The 14,181-nt window shown below is 39.0% G+C and overlaps 1 protein-coding gene across 6 annotated transcripts in view; it reads left to right on the forward strand.

Annotated features, from left to right (window-relative positions):
- Positions 1 to 14,001, forward strand: part of znfx1 (zinc finger, NFX1-type containing 1) — a 71,136-nt gene extending 57,135 nt beyond the window's left edge. For all 6 annotated transcript variants that reach the window (XM_048549995.2, XM_048549992.2, XM_048549993.2 and 3 more), the window contains exons 11-14: positions 407 to 552; positions 3,279 to 3,389; positions 6,125 to 6,220; positions 8,975 to 14,001. In XM_048549995.2, coding sequence (XP_048405952.2) covers positions 407 to 552; positions 3,279 to 3,389; positions 6,125 to 6,220; positions 8,975 to 11,416 — 2,795 coding nt within the window. In that variant the 3' untranslated portion in view covers positions 11,417 to 14,001. The remainder of the gene's footprint in view (positions 1 to 406; positions 553 to 3,278; positions 3,390 to 6,124; positions 6,221 to 8,974) is intronic.
- The last annotated feature ends 180 nt before the right edge of the window (positions 14,002 to 14,181 follow it).

Genomic DNA, 14,181 nt, shown 5'->3' on the forward strand with positions numbered 1-14,181 from the left:
GTCGACAACAAATTGAAAACATGAAGTTTCTATTCTAAACTTGGCCTAACCTCCTGTAAAATGACCGGAAATGTGACCTGTGCTGAGAATTGTCATGGCAACCATGGGCGTGAAGTTCTGGGCTTACTCACACCTGTCCCCAAATCCAGCTCATTACAAAAGTTCTGCTTAAAATTTCCAGTTAATAATCTTTCTGCAGATCTGCAATCCTGATGAAACATCACAGACCAAAAAATGTTAACTCGGTTTTTCTGTTCTGAGATCTGCCTGACCTGCTCAGTATTTCTAGCAATTCTTGTTTTTATTTCAGCCTCTCAGCATCTGCAGCACTTTACTTTTGTACAAAAAAATCATGAGTTGTGACTTCATGACTGAAAGTATTGACTTGAATCATCCATGCAAATAGGTGCAGCGAAATATAGGAAGGTACTCCAGGAACTAAGACCCCGAATAGTTGTGGTAGAAGAAGCAGCTGAGGTTCTGGAAGCTCATTTAATAACAACACTCAGCAGTGCTTGCCAACATCTTATTCTGATTGGGGATCATCAGCAGGTCAGTATAGTTGCTGTTCCCGTTTTGCCATTTATTTGACTGCTCATTTCATCTAGTTAAGCATTGCTTTTGGGTTTCTTTGATCTTGTCCTCTTTTCTCTTTCAAAGCAGTTTAGAGAGGTTGGGGAGCTACTGTCATAGTTGAAAGTACAGGTCCTTTTAAGGGTCAAATATAACATCAGAGTTGATTGAAAGTAGGTGATGATGGCTTTAAGAGATGTGTTTTGTTTTGGTTTCTTTTAGAGAGAGGTTGAGGGAGAGGCGGTGAGCTGTCTATGAGAAGATAAACAACTTGTGAAGCCTTGGTTTTTTTTTAAAGGTGGAACAATTGAAGCAGGCTGAGTGGGTGTTGTCAAACTCCCACCCACAGAATCAAGGATTTTAGTTTGTGTTCAGCAGTGAGTCTCTCCCAGCTGCGACACTCTCCCTCAGAATTATCTTTTGATGTTCTTTCCTCCCGGATGAGTAAACTGCATGTGAGACGATCTGTTTTCTGAGATTGTCTTTTACCAAGGGTGTGTATTTGGGATGTCACTATATTGTAACAGTTAATTAGTAATAGTTAGTGTAACTATTACTGCGTTAAGTTTTCCAATAGAGTTAAGTTATTCCACGTTCCTCTCTCTTTTGTTGGATTTTAACTGTAATGTTTAAATAAATTACGTTTTGCTTAATATCGTGTAGTTTGACCAATTGAGTAGCATCTAGAACACAGCACCTCACATTTACCTTTAAAAATAAAAAAGTTAATGTCTTAGATTACAGACTTAATATATATTGAGGGGGTCTGGGCTGGTCCCTAACAATAGTCATTAGATTTTCATATTACCAAGGTTATATTACAGTTTTCCTTTTGAAGTCATTTATTTTGAAATTATTACAAGTTATGCCTATTGTGACAATACTATGGCTTTTAAAGGTGTATTTTGTTCCTTCTCTGAAAGAGAGGCTTTTAACTGAACTGTCTCATCCAAGCCAATAAAGAAAACAACTTGTGAGGTCTTGGGTTTTTCTTACAAAGTTGAAACAATTGAAGCAATGTGAATGGGTGGAGTCAGGCTCCCATAGAGCCAGAGTTTTAGTTTAACTTTCAGCAGCTAATGAGTTTTGAGAGTTGTTTTGGAAGCTGCCATACCTTGCAGTCTACTAGAACTTTTTCTTGGTGTTCTTTCCTATTGGTCTGGAGAAACCAGTCATTTTTCTGAATTTGCTTCTGCCCAGGGTGTATTTATGGGTTTTACTATATTGGAATGGTTGCTGTTTCATGGTTATGTAATCTATTTTTCTAAGTTTTTTTCAATGAAGTTATAGTTATACCAATTCTTCTTTTGTTTTTATCTTAGCTGTAGGGTAAGAATAAAGTGTTTTTTTTCTCCTCACACTTTAAAAGTATGTTCCCTAGTTTTAAACTCACGTACCCTAGGGAAGAGACCATTGCCACTCACCTTTTCTATGCCCCTCATGATTTATAAACCTCAACCTCCTATGCTCCAATGAGAAAGTCCCAGTCTCTCTTTATTACTCAAACCCTCCATTCCCTGCAACCTCCTGGAAAATCTTTTCTGAGCCCTCTCTAATTGAATAATATTCTACCTATAGCAGGGGCAACTAGCAATCCAGAAGCAGCCTTACCAACATTCTGTACAACCTCAATATGACATCCCAATTCCTATTCTCAAGGATCTGAGCAATGAAGGCAAGAGTGCAAAATGCCTCCTTAAACAACTAATCTACCTGTGAAGCAAATTTCAAAGAATAATGTACATGAACCTGTATGCTTTTCAGTTCTACAACACACCCATTGTGTAAGTTCTACCCTTGTTTGTTTTACCAAAATGCAATACCTTGCATTTATCCAAATTAAACTGTATCTGCCACTCCTTTGCCCGTTGACCCATTGATTAAGATCTTTTTGTAATCTTAGATACCCTTCTTCACTGTTTATTATACCGTCAACTCTGGTGTCATCCACAAACTTATAACCATGCCTCCAATCTTCCCATCCACACCATTTATATAAATGACAAACAAAAGTGGACCCAGCACCGATCCCTGCAGCACATCACTGGTCACAAGCGTCCAGTCTGAAAAATAACCCTCCATCACCACCCTCTTCTTCCTTCTTCCTACATTGCACTTCTTGTGATGTGCTGTCATAGCTGAAGAGCAGATGTACAAGCAAACACAAATAACTTCTTTTATTTTACTATTTTTGAACTTGGTTTGTCACTATTTTGGCTCAGCTTGTCCCTAAAGTGAGCTTTTGTCATCAACCACAAAATAGAACCAAAAAAATCTAATTTTTTTTGATGCACATGGATTGTAAAGATGAGCACAATTTTGCCCAGGGGTCCTGTAGATATATTCAATGTGAATCATTTTGTCCTTGCCACAACTTTTACTTCATTTGTCGCTCACTTATTTAAATATTAGCAATGTGTGCTTTTTTTTTGAATGATGTAACAGGGTCTACAAAACCTAAGATAGCCCACTGAAATGTCTAAGTTTTAAACAACAAGGCAAGATTTCTGCAGTCAGCAGCCTGTCCTGTCATACAGCAGGTGTAACCACCTAAACTAGAAACTACTTCAATTAAAATGCTATTTAACACAAACCTATGCCGGACTGTTTCTGTCTCATTATTCATTATGGGTCAATTATGTGAATTTCTTGTTTTTTTTGTGCCTTTTAATGCCTGTCATTAATATTTCATGCTTCCCTGACAGCTTCGACCTAGTGCTACAGTGTACGATCTGGCCAGAAACTTCTATCTGGAAGTGTCTTTGTTTGAACGCCTTGTAAAAGTCAATGTTCCATATGTACGACTAGATTATCAGGTGAGAGTTGATGAAATGTAAAAGTATTTCAACAGCCTGGTCTCAATGCTGTTGGAACATTGCTTTAATTTAAATAGAAACAATTGAAAGGGTAATATTTTCTAACTGTGACATTACAAAAATAGATAGGTCAACATCAGACTTTCAGGGAGGTTAAATCTCACAGTTCCTGTCACTAATTTCTCAAGCGCTGCTACTTTAGTAGCTAGTACAGCCACATGAATAATAAATTGCTTCTCGACGGAGCTGAAAAATTCCCTCCTGCTGTTGTATTAATCTAAAGTGAATATTCGCCCAAGAATTTGTGATGAGCAAAACCTCCCCAGACGCAAACCCCTTCTTTCTGTGAACAGGTGTAAAGAGCAGATGAGAGCTAGTTAAAGCGCAGCTTCCTAAGGTCTTGCTGCATGGTAATTGTTCAAACACTCCCAGCAATTATGTTCTATGGTTTCCACATTTATCATGCACACGTCAGTGCAATGCCACAGCAACAGGGTCAGCTGTCAAATGTCTGCTACAGAACCGAGAAATCCCAGCAGCATTGTGGGTATAGCTCATGCTTGTGACAATGTGGGCCCAGCATATTTAGAGGGAATGGTGGCCCTGCTGTTCCAAAAAACAACATAACTTGGATCGGTACCATTGTGGACTACACTAAGTTAAATATGTCAGTATGTAAATAGTTATTTCATTACACGAAATGAAACAATGCCTTGTGAGCCAGTAGCCACCTTACTTAGTTTGCACAGTGGGCAGGACAACAGTAGCAGTAAGAAGAAGCCTCATTAAAAATGTGTTCAATCCCTATGTCTGTTTCAGTCTTTGTGTGCAGGTTGGTAATGGATAATATAACATAGCGGAACCTCTATTGAAGCAATAACATTGAATACTCACTGAAAACAGTTATTTAAATTGGAACCTCCTTGTGAAAAGGTGAAAATAGATCACCAGCTTAACTTCTAAGAGTGACTGTGTCACTGCTGTAATTGAGTGTACTCCCTGGCTTATCTGAGCCAGCAAAGAAAAGCAATGGCCATTTCAGGTGCAGAGTTCAGTGCAGTCTTGTTTCTTTGACACCAAGTTCTTTCTACTGTCAATATATTTGCCCACTATTAATTAACTGCTATGTCAGGGCTCCCCTTGCCTGCAAGCTAAAAGCTCGTGCTGCCAGCTCACCCGCACAGGGTGTGGCTCATTCTCAGCTCTGCTGCCATCACAATTCACTACGACTTTTAAAGCAACAGTCCCTTCTTCAAGGAGAAAATAACACGCTGAAGTAGTCACTGCAAGGTGTCCAAAGATAGACTGGAAAACATCCAGAGTACAGACTATTTAAGTAGGCAATTGAACTATGCCTCTAAAAATCACTAAGTTATTGATCCAGAGGAGCAAGCTATCAAAGTTAAGTTTACTGTCAGAATTGAAGGTCTCCACAGGATTCGTGCTTCCAGTCTCTTTGAGGATGACCTGAAGAATGCAGCAAAACTATGGGCAACTTTGGAAATCTGGCTTAAAATTGAAGTGAAACCCAGTGAATTTAAAACAATTTACAAATGTTCCTTATTGCAATGCAAATGTCTTTAAAGTCAAAGGTCTTTACAAGAGCAAGAGGATGTAACTGCAGAGTTAATGTTGATCTTGATTTGAAAGTAAGTTTTAAGCTGTTCACATCTGGTGCGTAAGGCATGGGGTGGATCATCATACTGGTGCCTGTAGTGCCCTGTTTCTCAAGATAATATTTATTGTATTATCTCTGTGTCTAGCTTAAGCAATCAAAGCTGAAGGTAAAACATCGAGATTGAACACTGACCTTTTTGAAGGCTGTTTTGATGTGCTGTTCATAATGCAGGTTAACCAAATCGACAGCTACATCATGTGACATTTCCTTAATTCCTGTTATGACATAACTAGTTATATAATCATATCTTTAGATAAGTCTACTTTATATATCAGCAAGCATACTAAGACAACATTCCCTTTCCTTAAAGAAAGTAAATGTCTGTCATGACTGTGTAATAAGTAACCCATACGAAACACTAGTAGTGTTAAAATTGTCAAATGTCAACATGGAGCATTCAGAATACTAATTTTTGGGACATTATCTATGCTTTATAGTCTCTGAAAGGTACTTGGTGATGATTGACAAGACCAGTCCTGGGAACTACTTCGTAAAGCTGTGATTTTTGAACCATCTGCTCCTTCACTCTGAGGATTGCATTTGTGTTGACTCTGCAGAGTCATCATGATGATTAAAATGCTTTTTGGTGTCTCCCCTTTTGCAAACCATACATGCTTGTGCATACCTGAAACTGATCGGTGGCCTTATGCTTCACGAGCACTAACCACCTCTGTACATATACCATGTGCTCTACAGTGGTTCAAAAATGTAGCTCACCACCTTGTGCAGGTTGTTGGGGATGGACAATAAATCTGGCCCTGCCCATGAACACTCTGTTTAAAAAAGTTAGTCATATTCTTTTGACATTCTTAAGACTCGCTTATCTTGCCCAAGCTACAAGGTGATGCTTGCATACAAGGAGATATAGGTGCACAAGCCAAGTCTTACACAAGAGAGTAACAGACTCTATTAGAACTAAGAAGATATTCACAACATATTACAAATCATAATATTTCCCCATGAGTGTAATACCTACAGAATAGTGACTGTGATTGTATGTGGGAGGCTAACATTTGGGGAAAAAAGTTAATTCTGTCATGAATTTTATTTGTTTCAGCATCGCATGAGACCTGAAATAGCTGCATTATTGAGTCCTCATATCTATGAACAACTAGAGAATCACCCATCTGTAATGAATTACGAAAATATCAAGGTTTGATCTGCATTTCTATAGTTGTGAATAAACCATTTTGAGAGGAATGGCACAGTCTAAATTGGATAATATCGAGTGCAATTTTACTCTGATCATTGCAGTAATTTAGAGAACTCACTGAAGCATTTATGATAACTTCTGGTTCACACTTTCATACATATAGTGCTTTTAATGTAATGAAATGCCCCTTCAAAGGTGTGTTTAAAAGCTAATTTGAAACTTAACCAATGTAAAACCATTTTGACACTTAATTCATGTAAAATGGTATTAGGGCAAACACTTGGTCAACAAAGTAGATATCTTCAAGGAGGAATGAGAGATTAAAAAGCAGACAGATTTAAGGAGAGACTTCCATGGTTTAGGGCAGAGGTTCCAACTTGTTGGAGGTTTTTTTTTTCTTTTTTGAAGCTTTTATCAACAATATTGCTAAAAGAGAACAAATAGACATTGTATACATGATTTTTAGAAGAGTTAGATAAAGTACTCCATGGGAGACTAGTTAGACACGTCTAAGCACGTGGAATCACATGTAATGTACTGGTATGAATTAATGACTAACAAAGAGAAAACAGTGAGTAGTAATGAATGGGGCAGTCTCATGTTAGCAGGTTGTGACTACTGGGGTGCCACAAGGATCAGTGCTTGGGCCCCAACTGTTCACCATTATACATCAATGACTTGGAGGTGGGAACCAAATGTGATATTTCCAAATTTGCAGATGATGCACAGCTAAGGGGGAATGTATTTTGTAAGGAAGGCATAACAGGGCTCTGGGAAAATATGACCCAGCTTAGTAAATGGAAAGAATATAGAAGATGGAATATAACATGTAAAAAATATGAGGTTATTCACATTGGTGGGAGAATCAGCTGTGCAGAGGATTTCTTAAATGGTAGGATGTTAGAAATTTTGGTTATACGAAAGTACGTCTGTGTTGTTGTCCTTGTATCCTTGTTGTTAAGTCACTGAAGGCTAATGTGCAGGAACAGCAAACAATCAGACTAACGGGAAGCTAGTTTTTAATGCAAGAGGACTTGAGTCCAAAAGTCGTGAAGTCTTGCTTCAATTGTATAGCAGCTTGGTTAGACTGCACCCGGAGCGCTGTGTGCAATTTTGGCCTCCTTATCTCAGGAAAAATATTACTGCTGTGGAGAGCATGCAATGAAGGTTTGCCAACTTATTCCGAGGATTGTAGAACTGTTCTATGAAGAAGATTGTGCAAGATCTGCCTGTATTCGCAAGAGTTTTGAAGAATGAGAAGTGATCTCATTAAAACCTACAAAATACTTAAAGGGATAGATAGGGTAGATACAAGTAAGATGTTCCCATGGGTTGGGAAGTTTAGAACCAGAAGATACAAGTTTTAAAAAAATGGGTTTACTATTTAGATCCAAGAGGAGGAGATTTTATATTTACTCAGTGAGTTGTGATCCTTTGGAATTCTCTGTGACAAAGTGCTGTGGAAGCTCAGTCGCTGGGTATTTTTAAGGTAGAGATTAATAGGTTTCTGATTACCAGTGACATTTGGGTTGGAATGAGTAAAAGGCATTGTAATGTTTGATCGACCATGATTGTATTGAATAACACAGAAGGCTGAATAGCCTACTGCTGTTCCTATTTTCCTATATTCCTGTGCTTTCCCACTGTGACACAACCTCGAGGCGTGAGTGTTGTCGTGAACTCTCAATCTGACAAGCTGGGAGTGGGAGGAGAAACCTGTGAAATTGGTGAGGGGAGGAGGATAGATGTCCACATCAGCCGTTATGGTTCAGAACTCTCAATCCCAAAGTCGAAGCTCTGGATCCCACTTGTGTTTATGACCCACGCTTTGGAAAGCTGTCTCTGTAACTTAAAGTATAACCATCAACTAGGGCTGCTCGAGGACACAATTAGAGGATCACAGACATTTGTGGAGATTACAGAGCTAGAGGCCGTTGAGGCCATGAAGAGATTTGACAACAAGGCTGAGAATTTCAAAAAAATACAAGCTTAGCTTAACCAGAGGCCAATGTTGGTCAGCAAACATGTATGAGAAGTGGATGGAACTTGGTAAAAGTTAGAGATGAATAGCAAGGATGTAGGTGACAGCGAGATTATGAAGGTTAGTATGTGTGAAAATGAACGTTAGGATAAAGGAATGAAGGATGTAAGCATGAAGGCTTCCCACCTTTGTCATTAGAATAACAAAAGTAGCTTAAAATCTACAATGTTGTAATAAATATTGCCTGTATTGATCCTGCCAACTCTGTTTTAAAGAAGCAGCCTGAATAACATAGGCTGCCAATGGTTCAGTTGGAAAAATCTCAGACTGAGACTGAACTGGACATTATTTCAAATGCATTCAAGCTGGCACAAATCAGCACTTCCCCTTAACTCTAGTACATGACTGAATTCAAGTAATTAATGTTACAACTATATATATCAGTGTAGTGTGTACAATGGCATAGCCTGTATAATTTAATTTCACTTTTTGAAAATGCTTATTGTATGTGTAATAAACTGAAGTATTTCAAAATTAAAGCCCTCAAGCCTCTTGCAAAAGAATGACAAGCTCTCTGCCAGTTCAGTTTTAAACGGGGTCTTTCAAAGAAGATTTCTGTAATTTCTCATCAACATAGATGTGTTCAGTCATCTATTTATTATCAACTTGTTATGTGTTCTGCATAAGTCAGTTCTAGTCAGTTGTGGAATTTGTTGCATTGACATTTTCTTTGCATTTTTTAAAAACTCTTCATTCCCATAATTTGTCAACAGGGAGTGTCTTCAAACCTGTATTTTGTGGAACACAATTACCCTGAAGAGGAAATCCAGGATGGGAAGAGTCATCAGAATCTGCACGAAGCTGCCTTTGTTGTAGCCTTGTGTCACTATCTCATCTGTCAGGACTATGCACCCTCTCAGATCACCATCCTTACCACGTATACAGGACAGCTCTTCACTTTGCGCAAGATGATGCCGTCCAAGAAATTTGCTGGTGTGAAAGTGCACGTGGTCGACAAATACCAGGGGGAGGAGAACGATATTATTCTGCTTTCACTTGTGAGAAGCAATAAGTCAGGCAAAGTCGGATTCTTGCAAATAGCAAACAGGGTCTGTGTTGCTCTTTCTCGAGCTAAGAAAGGTCTTTACTGTATAGGAAACATGAGCATTCTGGCAAATGTTCCTCTTTGGAGCAAGATCATGCATACCCTGCATGAAAAGGCCAATATTGGTCCTTCACTGATGTTGACCTGTCAGAATCACCCTAAAACTATGACACTTGTGTCCAAAGCAGAAGATTTCAACAAAGTGCCTGAGGGAGGCTGCAGCCTACCTTGTGCATACAGGCTAGATTGTGGCCATGTTTGTACTAGAGCATGTCATCCATACGATATGGAGCACAAACAATTTAATTGTTTAAAACCATGTCAGAATGTACTTTGTGCAGATGGGCATAGGTGTGCAAAGTCCTGCTATGAGAAATGTGGCAAATGCCAAGTAAAGGTCGATAAAGTGATTCCGCAGTGTGGACACTTACAAAAGGTGCCCTGTTCCATGAAGCCAGAGGATTTTGTTTGTAACGAGCCATGTTCCAAAATCCTGTGCTGTGGCCACAAATGTGCTGCGTCTTGTGGCGAGGAATGTGCAATGTGCACCAGAAAAGTCTCAATAACCCTGAAATGTAATCATGTCCAGGAGGTAGACTGCTGCATCAAAGAGGCCACAAAGATTGGAACATGTGTTCCTTGCAAAGAAAAATGCAAAACGCTTCTGGACTGTGGCCACCAGTGTCCAGGATCTTGTCATCATTGCTACGAAGGCCGCTTTCATGAAAGTTGCAAGCAGCCTTGCAGACGGTTACTAATCTGTTCACACGAGTGCTTGGAGCCCTGCACAAAAGAGTGCCCACCATGCCAGCGACGCTGTGGAAACTTATGCAAGCACAGTAAATGTAGCCGGAAGTGTGGGGAGCTATGTACTCCTTGTGTGGAGCCCTGTGAGTGGGTCTGTCAGCACTATAAGTGTCATAAGCTCTGTTCAGAACCATGTGACAGGCCACCTTGTAACAAGCCTTGCAAAAAACTCCTCAAATGTAAGCACCCATGTGTTGGACTCTGTGGCGAGCCTTGCCCCAAATTGTGTCGTGTGTGTCACCATGCTGAGCTCACTGAAATTTTCTTTGGGGATGAAGATGAGCCTGATGCGAGATTCGTTCAGCTAGAAGACTGCAGCCATATTTTTGAGGTGACTGCATTTGACCAATATATGAAACAGGAGCCAGAAGACAATAAGACAGCCATCAAGCTGAAGGACTGTCCAAAGTGTCGAATGCCCATCAGGAAGAATCTTCGCTATGGAGCAATAATAAAAAACAGTCTCAGTGAAATTGAAAAAGTGAAGAAGATTGTCCAAGGAGATACAGAGAAAAATAACCAAATTAGGAAACGATTAGAGTTAGAACTCAAGAGTCACTCTATAATAGCTGAACAGCTTCCAAAACACAATAGAGACTTAGCTTTTGCACTACAGAGCCCCCTGCCACTACAGGGTCTGAGTGTGATTGAAAATAAAATTGTGTTTCTCACTAGAATTGCTGAACTTAAACATCAAGCAGAAAGACTAAATTTGCTGATGAAAGTGAAATTCAAAACTAAGTCTCTTGAATGTCTAAAATGGATTGATAAACCCCGAGGGAGATTCACAGAACAGGAGCTTGCCGATCTGCAAAATGAAATTCAGAGGCTAACATATCTTTCTGATCTTTACGTTCGGTGTTCCATGGCATCAGGCAGGAAGCTAGACTCTTCAACACAAGACGGTATTGCATCCGTGCAAACGATCCTTGAAAGCACAAAACGGTTCACAGAAGATGATGAGACGATTGTTAAAAAGGAAATGGAAAAATTGAAATCAGTTCTACCTGAAACTGGTCTTACTATAACTGAGAAGGAGAGAGTGATGATAGTGAAAGCAATGGGCCTTCGTCAAGGTCACTGGTTTAAGTGCCCAAATGGACATGTCTATGTTATCACAGAATGTGGAGGTGCAATGCAAAGTGCAAAATGTCCAGATTGTAATGCAGCAATTGGGGGTAGAAACCATACTTTGGAGAGTAGCAACCAAGTGGCTTCAGAAATGGATGGTGCTCACCATTCTGCCTGGTCAGATGTTGCTAACAATATGTTGAATTTTGAAGATCTTAGAAGATTTTTATAATATTAATAGATTGATTGATTGTGTTCATTGACTCCTATGCAGTGAATCATTGGTGACAAAAAGATCCTGTATTGTTTACATTGATATTTTGGTAGCTGTAGCTGAATACTGAAAATCATGTTGCATCATTTGGACAGCAGGCTTAATTTTTGAGTGGCTGCATTTTTTGTTTTGTCCTATTCTAATGCAAAAAAAAATGATGATGGTTGAATTGTAGCGTAGCACCTTCTTAGTTTAAATTCATGTATAATGCATCTTAAAACTTCTCTAGACTAACGGATGATCCACCATGCACAAAAATGTTTTCAATCTACATTGCTTTCAATGCTTGTATGCGTTGCAGTCAATCTGACATGTGCGAACCTCAAACCAAATTAGGAAATGTTTGGATCTCCAATATTAGTTGAGCATCCATACAATACTTCAACAACCTTTTCTTGTAATGAAAATTGGTCTTTTTTTTTCATTTCAACTTAATACTCAGTAGTTAATACTTTTAAAAACTTTAGAAGCATCTTCTATTGAGTTAGTTAAGAAGCTGAATTGTAGTTTTGATTTTACTCCTTACTACCCTTCATCACAAGTGAATATTCTTCCCACTCACGGCTAAAATGCAGCAATCAATTAATCGTGGGAACTCTGCATTCATTCATTCAGATATTCTCCCACTGAAACTTCAATGAGTCAGGTAAGAACTGTTGGACCAGAAAACATTGAGCCCCGTCCACTCAAACATAGCTATGGCCTTAAACAGGTTTGTGGAAGGGCAGGAAGGGAATTAGGAGATCCCCTTGTCAAGAGCAATCTTGGCAATATCACCTTCTGTTGAAAAGTCTTTCAGCCTCTCCAGTGGAACACCATGATAATTTGAGATCATCTTGAGCAGTCTAGGATGGTTGAAGATGATCCAGCAGGGAATAGGCCCGCGTTGGAAGGTTGTGATCATGCCTAGTCTCTGAAAAGTCAAAAGTGAGTTTTTTTCAAGAATGTTGAAGTGACCTTCATAAAGGCAGGCTTCATCCAAATGTTCTAACATCTGTAATAGATGGGCATTCCTGCTGCAACATCCAGCACTGGATTCTTTTTAGGAGGAGAAGACAATCCACGTAAGGGAATGTCACCTCTTCAAAGTCTGCCATGGTTAATATCATAGATTTCTAGCAGGAGATGGTGCAGTAGCCAGAAGTGTAGATTGTCACAGTCTGGATCTCTTCCAATGAGAAAGTGCCTCCAGCAGAAGATCTTATTTATAAATTTATTAATGAATTGTAGGGTTTTTAAAAAATGGTAGGCAGAACTAGAATATCCAAACTTTTTGGCATTGTAGGCTATTTGGATGCATATACTCACAGGCTACAACAAGACTCCAAATATCTTCAGGATCTTCAGATTCACTATATTAATCTAGATTTACTGTGAATGTGAGAGTAAATCTATGAAATATCCTTGGGTTGCAACACATCAATACCCGCTTTCACTTTGAGAATTTGTGGGTTTTCTTTTGGGGTGTGAGGGGCAAAGTGTGTCAAACTATCCACCTGTTCCAAGCACACCCTTATGTGTTAACATGACATGGGGAGGAGAATAAGCTGTTCCAGTGCAGCATTCCTTCGACTCAAATGGCTGGTAATCCAACAAAGATGTGGACGCACCATCCTCACTGGGAGTGTCTCATCTGGACCTGTAAAATAAGACTGGCATTACAGGACCTTTGCTGGTCCAAGTCCACTGTGTTCTGATTAGCAGACAGCAAGCAATGCTTTTTGCTTCCGTAGACTCATGCCTGAAGTATGCCCCTTGTAGCACAGCACAATGTTAGACAAATCAAAGAGCATCATTTGGACCCAGAACTTTTTTGGATTAAATTCTCACGAAATGCTTCCTGACACTTGACCCAGGATTTTCAGGCTAATGAAATTGAAATAAATAGTTTTGATAAATCAGAAACATCTTGAGTGGCAGATACTTAAGTCTTTAAGCTGTTACTTAGGATTTGTCTATCAGATGAGGTCATTAACATTAAAACAGCCTCATGCATATGTTCAGAGAATGCCATCAGGGTAAGTAGTAAATAAGAAAAATGAGTACAAGACAAGAGTTTTGAGTTGTGTGAACTGAATTGCCAGGGTCTTAACATCATTGTGAGGACTCACCGATAGAATGGGCTTCCCTTTAAAACAGTGTCAGTAGTTGTCAGGCTGAGTAATTCACTTAGGTAGCAGCTGGGTTGCCATCATAAATTGTATCGCTTAGATTTTAGAAAACCAGAAGTATAAAAAAAAGTGAACTTCTGTCAATGTTAGTCTTGTTTTCGGGACAAACGGGGATTTGGTTCCCTGCATTTCTTCTTAGGTATTTGTGATTTACTTGTTTTTTGCGGCTTTAATAGAATTGGTTGTTGAATTTTGCCAGTTTTTGTTTTGTCACAGATTTTAGGAATCAAATATCCATTTCTTTTGATATATATTAATCCATGAATCTTAGACTTCTGTCTGTAACATACATTCAATGCATTTTAACAGATTATATGTTCTTCAAGACAAAGGATGAAATGTAACCAATTGATATTAAAAATGTATTTAATAAAACTGTCTACATAAACTAACAAAATGCTGAATGATTTTGTTACATATTTTAGTCAATATTGTACATGGTACAAACAAGGGAATATTAACACCACGGGATGAGCTTTGCCTCATGGCTTGATTCCCTTTGGGTTGAAATGAGAGATCCCTTTCCCTTGGTGTTTCAATTTAATTCTAGTT

This window comes from Stegostoma tigrinum, chromosome 19 (genome assembly GCF_030684315.1).
Source record: "Stegostoma tigrinum isolate sSteTig4 chromosome 19, sSteTig4.hap1, whole genome shotgun sequence".
NCBI classification, from domain to species: domain Eukaryota; kingdom Metazoa; phylum Chordata; class Chondrichthyes; order Orectolobiformes; family Stegostomatidae; genus Stegostoma; species Stegostoma tigrinum.